A 22,725-nucleotide genomic window follows, 5' to 3' on the forward strand; every position below is an offset into this window, starting at 1 on the left:
AGATCGCTTCTTTCATTTTGTTAAAAATGAAAGAAGCGATCTGATTGGTTGCTATGGGCAACTGGGCAGTTTTTCCTTTGCACAGGTTTTGATAAATCTGAACCAATATATCCTTTTATCTATTTATCTATCATCTCTCTATTTATCTATCATCTATCAATATCCAAAAACACATATATCACATATATCCTCATTCAGTAATGTGGTAATATGTCCCCCACTTGTGTTCCCAGACAATAATATAGCCCCAGCTTTTGCCCCATATAGTAATAATGCCTCCTTTGTGCCCCAGACAGTAATTATGTCCGCCTTTAGGGTCTATTCACACAGAAGAAATTCTGCCTCAAATTTAAGCCCATAGACTTCTATGGGATTCCGCACTCCCATTCTCACTTCTGAGAGTGCGGAATCACATAGAAGTCTATGGGCTTTAAAGGGGTACTCCGGTGGAAAACGTTTTTTTTCTTTTTTTAAATCAACTGGTGCCAAAAAGTTAAACAGATTTTTAAATTGCTTCTATTAAAAAAATCTTAATCCTTCCAGTACTTATTAGCTGCTGAACACAGAGCTCTCTGCTGACATCACGACCACAGTGCTCTCTGCTGACATCTCTTTCCATTTTAAGAACTATCCAGAGTAGGAGAAAATCCCCATAGCAAACATATGCTGCTCTGGGCAGTTCCTAAAATGGACAGAGGTGTCAGCAGAGAGCACTGTGTTCGTGATGTCAGCAGAGAGCTCGGTGTTCCAAAAAGAAAGAATTTCCTCTTTAGTATTCAGCAGCTATTAAGTACTGGAAGGATTAAGATATTTTTTTTATAGAAGTAATTTACAAATCTGTTTAACTTTCTGGCATCAGTTGATTTAAAAAAAAAATAAAAGTTTTGCACCGGAGTACCCCTTTAATTTGAGGTGGAATTCCGCAAGTGGAAATTCGGCCATATGAATAGACCCCTATGCTTCCTCTCTCTAATATGGCCCCTCATACAGTCCTACGTTCCCAGCATGTGTCCCTGTTTATTAATATGGCCCACAACTTTTGCCCCAAACAAAAATATCACCCCATAGAGTAATACAGCCCAGACTTGGACACTCATATAGGAAAATGTCCCCCTGGTCACCCCAATCCGCCATTAATAATGCCCGATGTGCAAAAAAATGTAAACGTTTAAAAAATCACTTTCTCCTCGCTCCCCCTCGTGGGTCATCCCCCTGTGGTGAAGCAGAGAGCCAAGAGGAGCTGAAGACCTAGATGTCAGTACATGGCACCAGGGAGCCACTTACTGGAGGTGGATCTTCAGTAGGAGAAATGATTCCAAACCTTTTGTTTTGTTTGTTTCTTTGCAGCCAACATAAGCATCACTCGAGTGTCACCCATTTCTGCGGGCAAAGCGCTGGATATAATTTGCACCACAAATGTCACTGTAAACAAAATAGAGTTGGCAAAAGATACCACAAGTAATGTGAAAGCCAGTTCATCAGGTACAAGCAGGGTCACTTTTCCAATAGGCAGTACTACCCCAGACTGGTCGGGTAAGTAGAAACAACCTCTTATCTATGATGTACATACATAACCTTATCCTGTACTGATCCTTAGTTACATCCGGCATTACACTCCAGAGCTGTACTCACTATTCTGCTGATGAGGTCACTGTGTACATACATTACATTACTTATCCTGTACTGATCCTGAGTTACATCCGGGATTACACTCCAGAGCTGCACTCACTATTCTGCTGGTGAGGTCACTGTGTACATACATTACATTACTTATCCTGTACTGATCCTGAGTTACATCCGGGATTACACTCCAGAGCTGTACTCACTATTCTGCTGGTGAGATCACTGTGTACATACATTACATTACTTATCCTGTACTGATCCTGAGTTATATCCTGAATTATACTCCAGAGCTGTACTCACTATTCTGCTGGTGAGGTCACTGTGTACATACATTACATTACTTATCCTGTACTGATCCTGAGTTACATCTGGGATTACACTCCAGAGCTGCACTCACTATTCTGCTGGTGAGGTCACTGTGTACATACATTACATTACTTATCCTGTACTGATCCTGAGTTACATCCGGGATTACACTCCAGAGCTGTACTCACTATTCTGCTGGTGAGATCACTGTGTACATACATTACTTATCCTGTACTGATCCTGAGTTATATCCTGTATTATACTCCAGAACTGTACTCACTATTCTTCTGGTGGGGTCACTGTGTACATACATTATATTAGTTATCCTGTACTGAGCCTGAGTTATATCCTGTATTATACTCCAGAGCTGTACTCACTATTCTGCTGGTGGAGTCACTGTGTACATACATTACATTACTTATCCTGTACTGATCCTGAGTTATATCCTGTATTATACTCCAGAGCTGTACTCACTATTCTGCTGGTGAGGTCACTGTGTACATAGATTACATTACTTATCCTGTACTGATCCTGAGTTATATCCTGTATTATACTCCAGAGCTGTACTCACTATTCTGCTGGTGAGGTCACTGTGTACATACATTACATTACTTATGCTGTACTGATCCTGAGTTACAGAGTACCCTGTATGAGGTCACCGTGTACATAAATACTTAACATTACAAAAATGTCAGAGGTGTACACACTTATGTGAGATACTGTGTGTATACATTATATACTGTGTTCCATATATGAATTATATATTGCGCCATCAGCATAGATGTATAAGCTAGTTGACTTGCCCATTTTTACATATATTTTATTCCTTTATTTTTTCCTGTAATGTAAAGTGCTGTATAAACAATGTGTTAACTTTATGCTACAAGATGTTTCAATTGCGGCGGTGGCAAATATACATTTTATGCAATATTTGAAAAAAAAAATGAAAATAATTACAAATATTATTTTTTAATAGAAATTGCTACATGCTACCTACAATAGCTAAACACATCAGACTTCAGACCAGACTTCCTAAATAATCACAGAAAACTATTTGTCTGAAGATATTCTAAACAACGGATCAAATCCACCAAATATAGACACCAGATTAAATCCCTTAAATACTCGACTCCAGACCAGACTCTCTAGACAAATATAAACCTCAAACTACATTATATGCCTAATAAAATACAGACCCCAGACCAGACCCCTAAATAAATATACCCCAGATTAGAAACTTTAAATAAATACAGACCCCAGACTAGACACTCTAAATATATATATATATATATATATATATATATATATCAGAGATTAGACATTTTACATAAATAGACCCCATAAATATATATTCCCAAGATTAGACACCTTAAATAAATAAAGACTCCAGACCAGACAAGCTAAATATATATATACCCTAGCTTAGACACCTGAAATAATTACAGAACCCCTAAATATATATACCCCAGCTTAGACACCTTCAATAAATAAAGACTCCAGACCAGACCCCCTAAATATTTATACTCCAGATTAGACACCTAAATAAATGAATACTTCAGACCAGACCCCCGAAATGAATATAGGCCCCAGATTAGACATCTTAAATAAATACAGACCCCCTAAATATATATACCCAAGATTAGACACCTTAAATAAATAAAAACTCCAGAAAAGACCCTATATATATATATATATATATATATATATATACCCCAGCTTAGAAACCTGAAATAATTACAGACCCCCTAAATATATATATACCCCAGCTTAGACACCTAAATAAATGAAGACTTCAGACCAGACCCCCGAAATTAATATAGGCCCCAGATTAGACACCTTAAATAAATACAGACCACAGACCAGTCCCCCTAAATTAATATAGACCCCAGATTAGACACATTAAATACATACAGACCACAGACCAGACCCCCTATATAAATATAGGCTAGAGATTAGACACATTAAATAAATACAGACTGCAGACCAGATGCCCTATAGAATTTAAACTGCAGACCAGGTTCCCTAAACCAATACAAACCCTAGAACAGACCCTCCAAATAAATAAAGACCCCAGACCAAACCTCTCAAAAAATACAGACTGGCATTTTTTATATGTACAGTATGGCAGTATTATTTATGCAGTATAGTGGTATTAGTTATCTATTATTAGATATTGCTGTCACGATTCGGCAGGCTGGAGGTGGATCCTCTGTGCCAGAGAGGGATTAGCGTGGACCGTGTTGGTGGATCGGTTCTAAGTTGCTACTGGTATTCACCAGAGCCCGCCGCAAAGCGGGATGGTCTTGCTGCGGCGGTAGCAACCAGGTCGTATCCACTGGCAACGGCTCAACCTCTCTGACTGCTGAGATAAGCGCTGTACAAGGGAGTAGACAAGAGCAAGGTCAGACGAAGCAGAAGGTCGGGACAGGCGGCAAGGTTCGTAGTCAATGGTGGAATAGCAGGAGGTCTGGAACACAGTATGGGTAACACAGTAAAGCTTTCTCAAGGCACAAGGCAACAAGATCCGGCAAGGGAGTGCAGGGGAAGTGAGGTATAAGTAGGGCAAGGAACAGGTGCAAGCTAATCAGGGTGATTGGGCCAGGCACCATCATTGGTGCACTGGCCCTTTAAATCTCAGAGCGCTGGCGCGCGCGCGCCCTAGAGAGTGGAGCCGCGCGCGCCAGAGCATGACAGCCGGGGACCGGGACAGGTAAGTGACCTGGGGTGCGATTCGCGGGCGGGCGCGTCCTGTGATGCGAATCGCATCCCCGCAGGCCATGTCAGTGCAGCGCTCCCGGTCAGCGGGTCTGACCGGGGCGCTGCAGGGAGAGAAACGCCGCGAGCGCTTCGGGGAGGAGCAGGGACCCGGAGCGCTCGGCGTAACAGTACCCCCCCCTTAGGTCTCCCCCTCTTTTTGTCGGGATGTCGCTCCACAGAGGACGAGGACATCGGGAGCGATTGTAGAGTCTGCTTCTGGGGGACAGTGAAGTCCTGGGTTTTAACATGAATGGCAGACCGGTCAGAAGGAGTGGGAATGGGGAGGGGGGGCAGAGGGTGAGGCTTGGCACGGGGCAGAGTGTCACCAGGACGGGGACTATGAGGGGGCACGGCACAGTCCTGACAGGCCTTGGGGAGACCAGGCACAGGAGGAGACACTGAGGACCGACAGACGGGGCTGGGAGCAGACGTGAGGAGCTCTTTGCGGCAAGCAGGGCCCCAATTCTTGATCTCCCCGGTGGTCCAGTCAAGGGTGGGAGAATGGATAAGTTCATGCAGGTTGGCAGGAATCTCTCGTGCGGCCAGCACATCTTTGATGTTACTGGATAGGCCTTTTTTAAAGGTCGCGCAGAGAGCCTCGTTGTTCCAAGATAATTCGGAAGCGAGAGTACGAAATCGGATGGCGTACTCGCCTACTGAAGAATTACCCTGCACCAGGTTCAGCAGGGCAGTCTCGGCAGAAGAAGCTCGGGCTGGTTCCTCGAAGACACTGCGAACCTCAGAGAAGAAGGAGTGTACAGAGGCGGTGACAGGGTCATCGCAGTCCCAGAGCGGTGTGGCCCAAGACAAAGCCTTCCCAGACAGGAGACTGACCACGAAAGCCACCTTCGACCGTTCTGTAGGAAATTGGTCCGACAACATCTCCAAATGAAGGGAACATTGTGACAGAAAACCACGGCAGAGTCTAGAGTCCCCATCAAATTTGTCCGGCAGGGACAAGCGGAGGTTAGGAGCGGCCACTCGCTGCGGAGGAGGTGCAGGAGCTGTTGGAGGAGATGGTAGCTGCTGTTGCAGATGCTGTAGCTGCGACTGAAGTTGCTGTGCCATGGTGGACACTTCCGACAGCTGGTGACTTAGATGGGCGATCTGTCGGGATTGCTGGGCGACCACCGTGGTGAGGTCAGAGACAACTGGCAGGGGAACCTCAGCGGGATCCATGGCCGGATCTACTGTCACGATTCGGCAGGCTGGCGGTGGATCCTCTGTGCCAGAGAGGGATTGGCGTGGACCGTGTCAGTGGACCGGTTCTAAGTTGCTACTGGTATTCACCAGAGCCCGCCGCAAAGCGGGATGGTCTTGCAGCGGCAGTAGCAACCAGGTCGTATCCACTGGCAACGGCTCAACCTCTCTGACTGCTGAGATAAGCGCGGTACAAGGGAGTAGACAAGAGCAAGGTCAGACGTAGCAGAAGGTGGGGACAGGCGGCAAGGTTCGTAGTAAATGGTGGAATAGCAGGAGGTCTGGAACACAGTATGGGTAACACAGTAAAGCTTTCTCAAGGCACAAGGCAACAAGATCCGGCAAGGGAGTGCAGGGGAAGTGAGGTATAAGTAGGGCAAGGAACAGGTGCAAGCTAATCAGGGTGATTGGGCCAGGCACCATCATTGGTGCACTGGCCCTTTAAATCTTAAAGCGCTGGCGCGCGCGCGCCCTAGAGAGCGGAGCCGCGCGCGCCAGAGCATGACAGCCGGGGACCGGGACAGGTAAGTGACCTGGGGTGCGATTCGCGGGCGGGCGCGTCCCGCGATGCGAATCGCATCCCCGCAGGCCATGTCAGTGCAGCGCTCCCGGTCAGCGGGTCTGACCGGGGCGCTGCAGGGAGAGAAACGCCGCGAGCGCTTCGGGGAGGAGCAGGGACCCGGAGCTCTCGGCGTAACAATTGCATCTTCACTGTGGAATTACAGGGGCAGGTACATTACCCCATCTCACTCTGTATCATGTAATGATTTAATATACAGTGTTTATATATATTTATTATTACTTTTTCTATCTTTTATTCAGGTATTTTCATATGTACAGCATATCAGAGTACACTGACTAGTTCTCAGAATATAACTGTGGAGGTTGTAGCGCTGCCCCAGGATGATTCCATAAAGGTGTACCCTCTTCAGTCATATGTGAAGTGTGCAGAACAAGCAGAGCTGAAATGCTGTGTATTTAATCAAAACTATAGTATATATTTCCGCAACAACAGCGCAGTCACAACACCTGGTAAGAAATGTTACTACAGGTATAGATATTTAATGAGATCTATTCATTCATATCATATCCATCATTTCATATCCATCTATCTCATATCTATCTATCTCTTATCCATCCGTATCATATCTATCTATCTATCTATCTCATATCTATCTATCTATCTCATATCTATCTATCTATCTATCTCATATCTATCTATCTGTCTATCTCATATCTATCTATCTCATATCTATCTATCTTATATCTATCTATCTATCTATCTCATATCTATCTATCTCATATCTATCTATCTATCTCATATCGATCTCATATCTATCTATCTATCTCATATCTATCTCATATCTATCTATCTTATATCTATCTATCTATCCATCTCATATCCATCTATCTATTGTTACACCGCGGCGTTCTTCTGCGTGCAGCGCCCCGGTAAGACCCGCTGACAGGGAGCGCTGCACTGTTATCACCGGTGGGGATGCGATCCGCGTAGCGGGACGCGCCCGCTCGCGGGTCGCATCCCAATCTTTTCACCTGCCCTGTCCTCCTGCTGTCCTGTCCGGGCACGCGCGGCCATGCTCTCTAGGGTGCGCGCGCGCCGGCTCTCTGAAATTTAAAGGGCCAGTGCACCATTAATTGGTGCCTGGCCCAATCAGTACCAAACACTTCCACATTATAAAAATTCACTTCTCCTTCCTGTCCTTGCCGGATCTTGTTGCCTTGTGCCAGTGAAAGCGTTCCCGTGTGTCCTTTGCCAGTGTATCCAGACCCTTGCCGTTGCCCTTGACTACGAACCATTGCTGCCTGCCCTGACCTTCTGCTACGTCTGACCTTGCCTTTTGCCTGCCTAGTCCTTCTGTACCTAAAAGACTGTCCCATTCGTCCTCCGCGTCAGGGAAACGCTCGCACCTAGTTAATGTAGGAGAGGCGTTGCTAGGTGTGAATTCTTCCTCTCCACGATTGACTATACCTGTGCGGATTGCCATACCCGCTAATACTAATACTTCCTTCCCCGCTGTGGCCTTCTTGGACTCAGGTTCAGCAGGAAGTTTCATTGAAGCCTCCCTAATCAACAGATTCAATATTCCAGTTACCTGTCTTGTCAAACCTCTCTTCATTTCATCCGCCAATGGAGAGAGACTGGTCTGCCCCGAGCGTTACCGCACTCAACCGCTACTCATGAGTGTTGGAGTTCACCATCATGAACATATTGAATTTTTTATGCTACCCAACTGCACTTCTGAAATTCTTCTGGGCTTGCCCTGGCTCCAACGTCATTCGCTTAGCCTCGACTGGGCCACCGGGGACATTAAGAGTTGGGTAACTTCTTGCCACAATCGATGTCTCCACCCAGTTCCTTCCTGCCAAGTCTCCATTGCCACTCCATTGCCAGGTCTTCCTAAGGCCTATCAGGACTTTTCGGACGTCTTTTGTAAAAAGCAAGCAGAGGTCTTACCTCCACATAGACCCTATGACTGCCCTATTGACTTGCTTCCTGGTACCACACTGCCCCGTGGTAGGATTTACCCACTTTCTGCCCCGGAAACACAAGCTATGAGTACATACAGGAAAACCTCAAAAGAGGTTTTATCCGTAAATCTTCTTCTCCAGCCAGAGCTGGATTTTTCTTCGTTGCTAAAAAAGATTGATCTCTACGCCCCTGTATTGACTACCGCGGTCTTAATAAAATTACAGTAAAAAATCGCTATCCTCTGCCTCTCATCTCCGAACTCTTTAACCGACTGCGTGGAGCTAAGATTTTCACCAAACTTGATCTAAGGGGCACATATAACCTCATCCGTATTCGAACAGGTGATGAATGGAAAACCGCCTTCAATACTAGAGATGGTCACTTTGAATACCTAATCATGCCCTTTGGACTTTGCAACGCCCCAGCAGTCTTTCAGGACTTTGTTAATGAGATTTTTCGGGACATACTATATTCCTGTGTGGTAGTCTATCTTGATGACATCCGCATTTTTCCTCCAACCTAGAGGAACATCGCCTTCATGTCCGTCAAGTGCTTCAGCGCCTACGCCAAAATCAACTTTACGCCAAAATTGAGAAATGTCTATTTGAACGCAGCAGTCTTCCCTTCCTGGGAAACATTGTGTCCGGTCAAGATCTTCAAATGGACCCTGATAAGCTATCTGCGGTAGTTGATTGGCCTCTTCCCACTGGCCTACGAGCTATCCAAAGATTTCTCGGATTTGCTAATTATTATCGTCAATTTATTCCCCACTTCTCCACCATCGTTGCTCCTATTGTAGCACTGACTAAGAAAAATGCTAATCTGAAATCCTGGCCGCCACAGGCGGAAGAAGCCTTTAACCACCTCAAAGCCGCCTTCTCCTCTGCTCCAGTCTTGTCCAGACCTGATCCTCTGAAGCCCTTCTTCCTCGAGGTTGACATCTCCTCAGTTGGAGCCGGAGCTGTTCTCCTACAAAAAGTCACTTTTCTCCAAAACCTTTTCTCCTCCTGAAAAAAACTATTCCATTGGAGACTGTGAAATATTGGCTATTAAGTTGGCACTTGAGGAGTGGAGACATCTTCTGGAAGGATCCCTTCATCCCATCACCATCTATACAGATCACAAAAATTTGTCTTATCTTCAATCCGCCCAGCGGCTAAATCCTCGCCAGGCTAGATGGTCGTTGTTTTTTGCCCGTTTCAACTTTCAAATCCATTTTCGTCCCGCAGACAAGAATGTCAGGGCTGATGCTCTATCTCGTACCACCGATGCCTCTGAAGACGAGACCCTTCCTCAGCACATCATCCCTCCAGAGTGTCTGATCTCTTCTGCTCCTGCTTCTCTGGTGCCTGTCCCTCCAGGAAAAACGTATGTTCCTCCACGTCTTCGCCTCCGGATCCTCAAATGGGGCCATTCCTCCCTTCTGGCTGGTCACGCTGGAATCAAAAAATGTATACAGTTGATTGCCAGACACTATTGGTGGTTCTCCCTGAAAAAGGATGTGACCGATTTCGCACGAGCCTGTGCAGTATGTGCACATGACAAGACCCCACGCCAGAAGCCTGCAGGTCTTCTCCTTCCTCTGCCGGTGCCTGAAAAACCTTGGTCCCACATTGCCATGGACTTCATCACTGATCTTCCTTTATCCCATGGCAACACTGTCCTCTGGGTGGTTGTTGATCGTTTTTCCAAAATGGCTCATTTCATTCCGCTTCCAGGTCTTCCTTCTGCGCCACAGTTGGCGAAGCAATTTTTTCAGCAGATTTTTCGCCTTCACGGGCTTCCCACGCATATCGTCTCGGATAGAGGCGTTCAGTTTGTGTCAAAATTTTGGAGAGCTCTCTGTAATCAATTAAAGATCAAATTAAATTTCTCTTCCTCCTATCACCCCCAATCCAACGGACAAGTGGAAAGAGTGAACCAGATTCTTGGTGACTACTTGCGACATTTTGTCTCCTCCAGCCAAGATGATTGGGTCGACCTTCTGCCCTGGGCTGAATTCTCGTACAATTTCAAAAATTCTGAATCTTCCGCCAAATCTCCATTTTTTGTCTTGTACGGCCGTCACCCGCTGCCCCCCCCTCCCCATTCCTACTTCTTCTGGAATTCCTGCCGTGGATGAATTAACCCGGGACTTCTCCTCTATCTGGAAGGAGACTTAAAAGTGGCTCTTACTGGCCTCTTCTCGTATGAAGAGACATGCGGATAAAAAGAGAAGAACTCCTCCTGTCTTTGTCCCTGGTGACAAAGTGTGGCTCTCTGCCAAATACATATGGTTTCGTGCCATTTAAAATCAAAGACCAAATCAATTCTGTCTCCTACAAACTCCACCTTCCTTCTTCTCTTCGTATTCCTAACTCTTTCCATGTATCTCTTCACAAACCTCTTATACTTAACTGTTATTTTCCCAAGGTCACTGTTCTTGCTCCTGTTTCTGGCTCCTCTGATGTCTTCTCTGTCAAAGAGATCCTCGCCTCCAAGATTGTCCGAGGTAAAAGATTTTTTTTAATTGATTGGGAGAATTGTGGTCCAGAAGAGAGGTCCTGGGAACCTGAGGCCAACATTTTGGACAAAGAGCTTGTCCGCAGATTCCTGGGCTCCAAAAAGATGGGGAGACCAAAGGGGGGGGGGGTACTGTTACGCCGAGCGCTCCGGGTCCCTGCTCCTCCCCGGAGCGCTCGCGGCGTTCTTCTGCGTACAGCGCCCCGGTCAGACCCGCTGACCGGGAACGCTGCACTGTTATCACCGGCGGGGATGCGATCCGCGTAGTGGGACGCGCCCACTCGCGGGTTGCATCCCAATCTTCTCACATGCCAGTTAGTGAGGTTGAGTTGCTATTGGGTGGAACGACCTGGGGATTACCTGCCGCAGCAAGTCCATCCCGCTTTGCAGCAGGCTCTGGTGAAAACCATTAACCCCTCAGATTCCGTTCCCCTGGTACGGCCCACGCCATCACCTCACTGACATAGAGGATCCACTACCAGTGTCTTCCCTGCATACCACTTCGGACCCTGACATCTATCTGTCTCACGTCTGTCTATCTTATATCTATCTATCTCATATCTATCTCATATCTATCTATCTCATATCTATCTATCTATATCATATCTATCCATCTCATATCTATCTATCTATCTATCTATCTATCTATCTATCTATATGTCTCATATCTATCTATCTCATATCTATCTATCTCATATCTATCTACTCATATCTATCTCATATCTATCCATCTATATAATATCTATCCATCTCATATCTATCTATCTCATATCTATCTATCTATATCATATCTATCTATCCATCTATATCATATCTATCTCATATCTATCCATCTCATATCTATCTATCTCAAATCCATCAATCTATCTCATATCTATCTATCTCATATCTATCTATCTAATATCTATCTATCTCATATCTATCTATATCATATCTATCTCATATCTATCCATCTATATCATATCTATCCATCTCATATCTATCTATCTCAAATCCATCAATCTATCTCATATCTATCTATCTCATATCTATCTCATATCTATCTATCTCATATCTATCTATCTCATATCTATCTATCTCATATCTATCTATCTATCTATCTCATATCTATCTATCTATCTCATATCTATCTATCTCATATCTATCTATCTCATATCTATCTATCTATCTCATATATATCTATCATGCTTGAAAAAGGCTGCATGGGCAGCTGAAACGTTGCACCAATATTTGTGATATGGAATAAAGCCACTTTTTATTTTTTCTATACTTTGGAGTGCTGCCACTATTTTTGTATTGCTGTATCTGGATTGGGGTCTTAACCGGGCCCAACTAGTTGCTTGCACCTTCTTATTTTTTGTTACTTTTTGCATTTTTTGCCCCCCTGGGTTGTGCTGCTTTTCCAGTATTTTTCTCTATCTATATCTCTATCTATCTATCTATCTATCTCATATCTATCTATCTCATATATATCTATCTCATATCTATCTAATTTATCTATTCTATATCTATCTATAATTTTTACACAGTCTTCCTCACACAAACCAAGGCTTGCTTCTGAGAATCTAAAGATAGGTATAAAGCATTATTTAGAAGTGTTCTTGACAAGGCACCAATTCACTCCTCACTCCACAAATGTGACAATAAGACATCCAGAAATGATCATAACTAGTACATTACATTTAATGTGATGCTTTTTCCTCTAGGTAAACCATCTGGAAACCAGGGAAATATGGCATGTTTTATTTACTCGCAGTCCGTTGAGTGTAATCCCAATGCCGTGTCAACTGTATACTGTGTGGTCACCAACAAATTGTCTGATAGAACCACTAGTAAAGACGCGATGACCATAAGCCTTCTAAAGGGTAAGAAAACAATTACAGAGAGGGAGGCTCAGCCCAAGAGGCTCATGACTTCACAGCCACGCTACACTCGTGATGTCACGGCCATGCCCCCTCAATGCAAGTCTATGGGAGGGGGCATGACAGACGTCACGCCCCCTCCCATAGGCTTGCATTGAGGAGGCGTGGCTGTGATGTCACAAGCGGGGCGTGATCATGACATCCCAAGCCTCCGCCCTGCACTGCATCGAAGTTCGCTTTGTGCACCGGATGTCTGGGATGCCGCTATCCTTTGGATAGGGGATAAGATTCCTAGGGGCGTAGTACCCCTTTAACGGCATGTATGTCCAGTATCTCACCAATGGGAAGAATCTTCAAGTCTGTTGTACTGCAGCATCCACAAACAAGGCGCAGAAGGTCTTACCGAAGAGATATCTGGTTGAATGGTGGCTTTGTAGATGTACATGTAGCAATGGTGCCCAAGAGAAACCTGACCTCCTGACCTCCTCTCCAAATAAGGCCGCAAACAAGTCACTTTGTTTGGCCTTGCTGGGGTAGAAAATTGAACCTTTGTCTTCGGTGAAGGAAAGTCTAATTACGTGGCTGTGGTTGGCTAGACTTTTGGGCCACGGAAGCTTTTTGAATGGTTGATAGTAGGTGACGACTGGAGATGTGGAGCATTGGGGGAGACAATGGAGAAAAAAAGTAAACAAAGAATATCAATGAGACATACGGTTAGCAGCATGTTCTGGTTATCAAGAGTTGATGTCCAGCAGATATGATTAGACTGGAAAAGACTGAATTGGACATGAGATGGGGTAGATTTGGGTTAGGAGATAGTTATGAGAATCCCTCCTGGTGGTCTACTGGCGTAGACTTCTGGTCATTTAGGCAGGACATGTTTCATGCTCTGCGGCGCTTCATCTGGCCCGTTACGGGCCAGACGAAGCACTGCAGGGTGTGAAACATGTCGCCGCCCCCTTGAATGCCCCGCCTCAACACTTTCACTCTACTCCCTGTGTACTGGCACCTAGTCGTTTACCTGGTGAAGCCTGGAATAAAGTCTGAAGTTGTACAGAATTTTTGCGGTGAGTGCTACATCCTTCATATCTTCAACTTATCGATACATGTGGATCTTTGTTTTCACTGATGTGAGCACCACCCATTTGCTCTAATAAGGTGCCAATACATCAACACTGATTTCCTGTGGTTTCTCATAAGATAATTATTTATGTGCTATGTGGAGATGTACTTCCGTGGTGCCGGATTTATTCTTACATTTTCTTTCTATTTTCTGGCTTTTACAACTTGCTTTATAGTTCCTGGCAATTCCTAATTACAGATGCTTTTTGGTGTCTTTAGGTGAAAAAACATGCAGTGCTGAGGGTAACCGTCCTGAAACACCCAGTGGACGTAACTATTCTGTGCCATGTCAGGAACGTGACCCGACGCAGCTTGGTAACATCATTTATCCCTGCAAGGATGAAGACTGGGGACAGGAAATAAATCTGTGTTATTCTGAAAAGATTTTTTCAGCATTTCAAAGTGCCCAGGTAAAAAGACTCCTGAGGACACATTCTCAGACATATAATACCGCCACACCGTATACACAACACCAGGATTATTGGCTAGTAGAGAAAAGGACACTATAATTTTTGGAGCCATACCCAAGACTGTAACACTAACAAGGGGGCATCCTCTACGTCTAGAGGAAAAGGTTTCTACACCAAGGGGAATCTTTACTGTAAGAGCAGTGAGACTATTGAACTCTCTGCCAAAGGAAGTGGTCATGGTGAACACAATAAAAAAAGATCAAGAGCGGCCTAGATGTATTTCTGGAGTGTATTAATATTATCGAGATTATAGAGGAGGGTTGATGATCCAGAGATTTATTAGAACTGACAAACTTAGGGGTAAGAAAAATTTGTCCTCCCTAAAATTGGGAAAATTGGCTTCTACCTTAAGAGTTGCTTGCCTTCCTCTGGATCAACACTGTAAGGTAATAGGCTAACCTGGAAGGACCTATGTCACGTCAGGGTAGGGAAGGAGTGCAGTCCTGATCTCACCCACTCCCTCTTACCCTGCCTACTTGCCTATCCACCCTAAACAGCGGATCAACAACCATGGTGCCGGTCCCTTCCTAAGTAAGTGATGGAAGTCACTGTCAACAAAATAAACTACAAACACAGACAAAAGTCGGGAAACAGTCAGGAGGCACACAAACTAACAGACATGATTCTAAACAAACACACAATAAGTCAGAGTCCACAAGCCAAGTCGGTAACAGGAAATATCAGGTACAAATTTGCAAATACAGGAGAAGGGTCAGAATGCCAAGCCAAAAGTCACAAATACCAGATTATCAGAAATACAGGTTATAAACGCTAGTTACTAGAGAAGCTCTTTCACAGGCAAGGTCTAAGAGCACAGTGCAAGTTTAAATAGCCATCTAGACAGGTGCAACACCAACGAGGTCAGCTGACCAGCTCAGAGAGCTAGGTGTAACCACAGCAACCAGAAAAAAAGACTCTCAGTGCAGATTAACTCTACGGGTTCTGACAACACGTACATACATATAATTATATACCATTCCATACGGGATTTATATATGCAAATAATGTATATACATTATTTATATATATATATATATATATATATATATATATATATATATATATATATATATACACATTTGACTGTTCTATGTTACATGTAACATTAGGACATCATTGTGCCTATCTCACCTAAAAAGCCTGTATTCAAGGTGTTTTCACCATAGGCAAAAACAACTACTGCTCCATGGCCATTAAAGACCCCCATTGACCTTTTAGATGTCAAGATCAATGCTGGTCGCTGAATCTAAAAGAATTATAGATGCTAATAAAGCAGCAAAAAAAGCATTAGTCATCTCCCTAACACCCCACTACTGCAGTTACAACACTCCTCTAGTCCCCGCTGATCTCTTTACCCTGGTCCTGTTGCAACACATAGGAAATTGAAGAAAATGCCCACTCGCCTGACTCAGAGATTAGATAAGCAGGCATCTCCTGTGCGTCAAGAAGGGACCAGGAAGTGGTCAGAGGAGCCATGAGTGTTGGATCAGCAGTGAGCGATTGGGAAAGGGAGTCTTCCAGCTTCACTGGCATCTAAGCTGTAGACAAGACAGAACTAAATGCCTGTTAACTTTTGACTGCTCAGGTGAAATGCATCCAACCCAAGGCTATAACTTGGTTGTGTAAACACTGCTGGGCCCAAGCCAGCTTCCAACTAAAGCTTTGTCCACACTTTTCGCTAATTTATATTTGTAAATTCTCTATTTGTATTTTCCTCACGCATAGGACTTGGTAAATGGCCCAGATGTACAACAAAACCTGGCAACATTTCTAGAAAATATCACAACCATTGCAATAGTCGAAAAACAAAATATAGGAAATTCATCCAAAAATATTGAATTCATGGTCAATATAATATCTATTGTTGCAAGCACCAATGTAGCAGTATCCAAGCCAATGATGAAGGTGAGTGAATTGGGGTTATTATAGACTTTCTTTTTTACACATTACCAACCGGGCATTGGTGATAAAGTAAACTAAATTACTACACACACATACCTCCATCCTCCCCACAAGCAACATAGATAGTATCCAGCTATTTGGTCTTAGAACATTGGTTCTGGATTCTGGTTTCTAAGGGGGCCCAAAGACCCCTCTGCCATATAAGAAGCCACCAGTATTATAAATGGCACATGGTTGGTGGGACCCCTATTACAGATTTAGAATTGTCCAAAGGCTGATTGGTATACTGTAAGCCTGGTAGTTGGGATCTCTAATAATTTTGGTGGGAAATTGGTGGGAATGGCTATATTCAAGCATGATCTAAAAATTTAAATAATTTTTCTTAACAATACCAGGTCAATGGATTAGAGGACACCAGGTCCATATAGGGCAACACGGATTTTGATCATGAATGTAGGAAGGGATTCTTCAAATACGAGTAGTCAAGAAAAATCCATAGAAATCCATGGACTCCTAGTGTACCTCCATGGGCCATGAAATAGGAAGTTCCACCACATACTGTATTATAAGGGTATTCTCCCCTTACAACTTAAAAGGTTGTAATAAAAAATAAAAAAAATGACTAATAATTGCAATGATCGAAGAAATGGTTGACTTCTTTAGCAACAAGCTGCTGTTTATGAAAAGGTTCAACATGATGGCTTACACAAAGTGCACTATGGAAAGCATGTGAAGAAAAGTTTGATGGATTTTAATTGCAACCAATAAGAATGATTGGTTGTTTTTATTATAAACTGATATTTTCACATTGATTGTGTTTTTTTTTATGTGACCGTCAACACTGGCCACTAGACACAATGGGGGAGGAATTTATCAATTCCTGCGCCGGTGCAGAGTGGCAATATTACGCAAATAATTTTTTGAACAAAGTGGGCACTTGCAAAACAAGAGGGGGTTTGCAAGAAAAAATAATAGAAATGTTGCCACTCTGCGTTGGTACAGGGCATTATAAATTCCCCCCAATAGGTTGATATAATGACTTGTCCCAGTTTTGTCCAAAGGGATAAACTTTTCAAGTTTTTGGCAAAGCTTGTAGTTGCTGTGGCAATGCCCTGGCCTATCCTGTCTGGTTTTTCTCTGGCCAATCCTGTGTCCTATTTTCAGTCCACACCAGGCAGCTTGTCTATTTAAAGGAGATATCCAGTGGTGAACAACTTATCCCCTATCCTAAGGAGAGGGGATAAGTGGCAGATCGCAGGGGGTCCGACCGCTGGGGCCCCCCATGATCTCCGGTGCGGGGCCCCGACAGCCCGTGGGAAGGGGGCGTGTTGATCCCCGCACGAAGCGGCGGCCGACACGCCCCCTCAATACAACTCTATGGCAGAGCCGGAGCGCTGCCTTCGGCAATCTCCGGCTCTGCCATAGCGATGTATTGAGGGGGCGTGTCGGCCGCCGCTTCGTGTGTTGGTCGACACCTGCTATCTGGCCGGAAAGCCTGGCCCCCGTACAGAGAGATCGCAGGGGGCCCCAGCGGTCGGACCCCCCGCAATCTCAAACTTATCCCCTATCCTTAGGATAGGGGATACGTTTTTCACCACTGGACTACCCCTTTAAGCCTTCGGTGTTCCACTAGTCTTGGCCTGTGAAAGAACTTTGTTTCTGAAGCTAGCATTCTGTATTTTATTTTGCTATCTGGTATTTTGACTTTAGCTGAGTTTCCCTGATTTAACCCCTTGCTTTCTGATTCGGCATCTCTTTGGTTCTTTCGGTTCTGACTTCGGCTTGTTGACTTTGATTTATCTGTTGGTTTGTTTGTCTCCCTCTGTATTGTTAGTGTGCTTTTAACTTTTGTATTCCTGACAAATTCCCTAACCTGTGAGTATACTGTAGTTTGTTATTTTGGCTCTGAAGTCCCAACACGGAGATAGGCAGGGATTGTTTTCGTGGTTGTGGATGCGTCAGTTAATACGCAGTAGGAAGGGACAGGGGTTGTGGGCAAGTGCAGGAACTTTTCCCTGCCCATACGATCTCTCTGCAGCACCAGCTGCGGCACAGGAGGCTTGTGACATCACGGCCATGCCCCCTCAATGCAAGTCTATGGGAGGGGGCGTGTCCGTGACGTCACGAGCCACCCAGCGACAGGACTGCCCGTGATCAGACATCAGATGTCTATGGGTGGAGTACCCCTTTAATGGCTGCTCTGGTGTACAGATAGAGGCCTAGACAATGCAGGATAGTAACAGTATATACATAGTCAAAGGATCTGTATACACTGACTATACTGTCACTCTGGGGAGGCACTGAACTCTAATTTACTGGAGACTGTAGTAATATACACTTTCTCTGTCAATTGAGTACAGTTCATTGCAGTTGTCATTAAGTGCATACTCTCTGCTGTACTGTAATTCATATACATTAGATTTTTTTATTTTATTTTGGGAGGGGGTCTAAAATTTCATTATCATAGACATGTCATTGTTCTTCTTCATTTTCTAGAATTTACTCCAAACAGTAGATATTGTGGTCAATAACATCACCTCTTGGGAAGAAGCCTCAAATCAAAGTTCTACAGTTCTGAAGTCCGTGGAATCATTTGCAAAGAATCTTCAGTTCAATGATACTTTCTCCTCCACAAATGATAACACAAGCAATATCCAGGTCTTTGGCAAAGTCGTGAAAGGAGATACTGGGTATAATGGAAATTTTTCGTTGGCAGGCCTAAGTAGTAATGTAATGATCAAAAGTGGGACTTTGCCAGGAGATTCTAACACAGTGGTCACCATAGCGTACTCTACGATGAAAGACCTCCTGCCGCAAAATAAGACAAGAAAGGTCAACGCCTTGGTCATGTCAACGGTCATAAATAACTCCTCAAGCATAGATAGCAAAGTTTTTAACATCACTATGACATTTACCAAGAGTAACTTAACTCTGATAAATCCAGACTGTGTCTGGCTAGATCTGGACCGGCAGTATTGGAGTAATGGTGGCTGCATTGCATTGAGTGCCAGTGATGAGGAAATGGTGAAATGTTCGTGCAACCACTTGACTTCCTTCTCAGTCCTCATGGGTGATAATGACGCTCAATTTTTGACTATAATTACCTATGTCGGAGTTTCAATATCTATTGTCTCCCTGGTTATCACTCTGCTCATCGAAGCTGTAGTATGGAGATCTGTCATCAAAAACAAGACCTCTTACATGCGCCACGTTTGTCTAGTTAATATTGCCGTGACCCTTTTAATTGCTGACATCTGGTTTATGATCGGCGCCGCATTGGAAAAATATCCAACCTCAGATGCATGCACAGCTGTGGCTTTCCTGACCTTTTACTTTTACTTGTCACTGTTCTTCTGGATGCTGGTCCTTGGGCTTATCCTCTTTTATCGCTTGATCTACCTCTTGCATGACATGAGTCGACGAATTATGATGATCATAGCTTTCTGCTTAGGATATGGTTGTCCTCTGCTGATTGCCATCATAACGGTGGCGGCAACAGCTCCGAGTGGGACATTCACTAGTGGTAAATTTTGCTGGCTGTCATACAAACCAGTAACATTTCTGGCCTTTGTGATCCCAGCTTTAACCATTGTGATCATCAATGTTTTTATCTTGATTGTGGTTATCATAAAGCTACTAAGGCCAGGCATCGGAGAACGGCATGGGCATGAGGAAAAGCAGGCTTTTGTTGTGATAGTTAAAAGCATTGCTGTCCTGACACCGCTTCTTGGAAGTACTTGGGTACTCGGTCTTGTAGTTGCCACCGATCCTTCAAATAATGTCGTCCATGGAATTTTTGCAGCTCTCAACTCTTTTCAGGTAAATAGGAATCATTCACTTTTTCTTTTATATAATGGGAATATAATACCAGTGATATCCATATCTGTCTTTATTTCAAGGGTTTGTTCATATTGATATCTACTGTCTTGTTGGACCAAAATGTAAGTAGAAGCTTCAGTCTTTTCAATTTATTATTAAGCAAATTTATTATCAAGCAATTATTTCCAAATATGTTTCACTTTTGACTTATCTACTTGTGGTTATGGATCATGTACAAATTTAGGACCCCCCCCCCCCCCCCACACACACACACACACACACCAGTGACACCATCCTCTAAATGTAGAAGTCCTATCTATTAAAGGTAAATCCTACTGTCATGAAACCACTCTCCCTGCCTACTTGCCCATCCGCCCTAAATGAAGGATCGACAACTTGGAGCCGGTCCCTTCCTTGCGCTAAAGTGCATGGGCGTCGAAGTCAACAAAGCAAACAGAACTGTACAAAGTCAGGGAACAAGTCAGGGACAGAACAGAACCAACAAAACAGATATATAAATACAGACAAGGCAGGATATAGCACACTAACATACAGTTCAGAAACCGAAATCAAGATGAACGGCAGATATAATCAGAGTACAGGTCTATAGTAATTACCAGCAGAGAGTTCCAGCAGAGCTAGGGTCTAAATAACCCCACCAAGGATCCCATAGACTGGAAGCATTAACTCTTCCCAAACCAGGGAGAATTAACACAGAAAATGTTCGCACACAAACTGAATGTCCAAACAGGACCCAAAGCAGAAAATACAAAATAAAGATAAACAGACTCTACACCTATCCATTGGATAAGGGATAAGTGTCAGATCGCATGGGCAGTGCAGGCACAAGGTCAGTGTTATAGGGTTGCCACCGCTGGGACCCTCTATGATTTCCAGAACAAAGCCTTCTTTATTAATAGTGAGACAAGTTGCACATGCACGCCTTTACTCCATTCATTGTTTATGGAGCTGACGACAATAGCCAATAACAATGCTCGGCTACCTTTGGCAGCTCCCATAGAGAATGTGTGGCCTCCACATATTGCGGCTCCAGTGCCAGGGGATCAGCATTATTGCGGCCTGCATTATAAGACCAACATCATATATTCTTTGCCTAGGACCATTTGGGGCAAGGAAGCTCCTATAAAGTAACTTATCTACTAGACCTGCACCCCGCCATTGGGCATTGCAGCATAACCAGCGGAGAGAGATTTTTGGGCAAAAGATACTAGAGTAGAGAACATTATGACCCCTATCCTTCAAATCAGTAGTTTCTCAAGGACACCACTTCAGGTATTCGCAGCAAACTATTAGAACTGCATACTGGCAAGCTTGTGCCTTGTTGTCAAGAGAATTATATTTCAGTAAAGAGTCTGCCATTACCCAAGTGTGTCTGGTGTAATTACCCCACCATACTATCAGGGCATCCCACTTTAAAGAAAAAAAAAACTGTCAGACACTGCCCCAGGGTACATGGCACCCTCTTTATAAAAGTCCAGCCTATGGAGCATAGAATTAACCTGCAGAAGCCCTCTGGCTAGATAGATAAGACATAAGAGATAGATACAGTAGATAGATATATGTTAGATGTGAGCTAGATGATACAGAGAGGTAATGTTTTTTAAGGGTATATATCTATACATTGCTATAATATCACAATTTTGCACAGATTTGTGATTGCACAAAGTGTCATAAAAATCTCCTTGCTTTTAGGTAAGAAAAATAGTAAGAAGCAGCATTTCTAACTCTTACTGGAGTACCCTCCGGACTAAAGTGCAGGTAAGATGATGGTATCACAAGACATAGCTATGTATATGAGGAGGGTTTGAGGGAACTGTCTCCTAGAGAACACCACTATCCATAGCTCCTATTAGGATATATGGATGTCATAGAGCAGTGGTCTCTAAACTATGGCCCCCCAGATTTTGCAAAACACAGGTATACACTGTGATGTCAGCTGTTACGTCACATGTCTGACTACAGGGATAGCTTAATTGCTGTCTGTTTCCGAGGGCAACCAGTAGAGTTTGAAAAGCAGCAGCTCTTACCCCTCTCTGATGCCCATAGGCTTACATAGAACAGGGGGTGTCCAGTTGGGGGCGTTCCAAAGAGTGACCTGTGTGTAAATGACACAGATCTAACACCTGATTGGCCAAAGATATTATATTGACTCTGAATAATTCATTCTATCCATAGACTACATCAACCAATTCATCTGCGTCTTCAAAGCCATACAGGAAGAAATTATTTGGCAAAGGAGGTCAGTAATAGACAATAGATGGTACATCATATTCACAATAATGCCATTACAAACCTGGGGTGTCCTACTGTGGTCATCTGTACATGGGGTATATGGGATTCAGAGATATGGTGATATCTCTTGGTAAAAATACGAAATATGAGATCGATAGATAGACAGACAGACAGACAAAGTTTGCAGCAGCACTCAAAATGTTGAAATAAAATGAATATGTGTTAAGGTAATAAAAAACAATGTACTTATCTAAAAAAAAAAACATACCCTGCTCTACCATCTCCTGCCAATGCTTCCCTGGTCACACACTGGTCTTTTCTGGTGCCTCATACTGACACATGACCATAGCAGCTATTCACTGGCCACATCAGTTGTAGTTCCAGGGGATCTAAAAGGTAAGTACATTGTTTATTGTTA

The 22,725-nt window shown here is 43.9% G+C and overlaps 1 protein-coding gene across 1 annotated transcript in view; it reads left to right on the forward strand.

Annotated features, from left to right (window-relative positions):
* The window catches only part of LOC130360952 (adhesion G protein-coupled receptor F5-like), a 40,120-nt gene that overhangs the window by 16,343 nt on the left and 1,052 nt on the right, over nucleotides 1-22,725 (forward strand). The window contains exons 6-14 of the mRNA XM_056563507.1: nucleotides 1,348-1,533; nucleotides 6,709-6,918; nucleotides 12,586-12,744; nucleotides 14,083-14,273; nucleotides 16,059-16,238; nucleotides 18,732-20,054; nucleotides 20,135-20,176; nucleotides 21,768-21,833; nucleotides 22,251-22,314. Coding sequence (XP_056419482.1) covers nucleotides 1,348-1,533; nucleotides 6,709-6,918; nucleotides 12,586-12,744; nucleotides 14,083-14,273; nucleotides 16,059-16,238; nucleotides 18,732-20,054; nucleotides 20,135-20,176; nucleotides 21,768-21,833; nucleotides 22,251-22,314 — 2,421 coding nt within the window. The remainder of the gene's footprint in view (nucleotides 1-1,347; nucleotides 1,534-6,708; nucleotides 6,919-12,585; nucleotides 12,745-14,082; nucleotides 14,274-16,058; nucleotides 16,239-18,731; nucleotides 20,055-20,134; nucleotides 20,177-21,767; nucleotides 21,834-22,250; nucleotides 22,315-22,725) is intronic.

Source organism: Hyla sarda, chromosome 3, assembly GCF_029499605.1.
Source record: "Hyla sarda isolate aHylSar1 chromosome 3, aHylSar1.hap1, whole genome shotgun sequence".
Classification (NCBI taxonomy): domain Eukaryota; kingdom Metazoa; phylum Chordata; class Amphibia; order Anura; family Hylidae; genus Hyla; species Hyla sarda.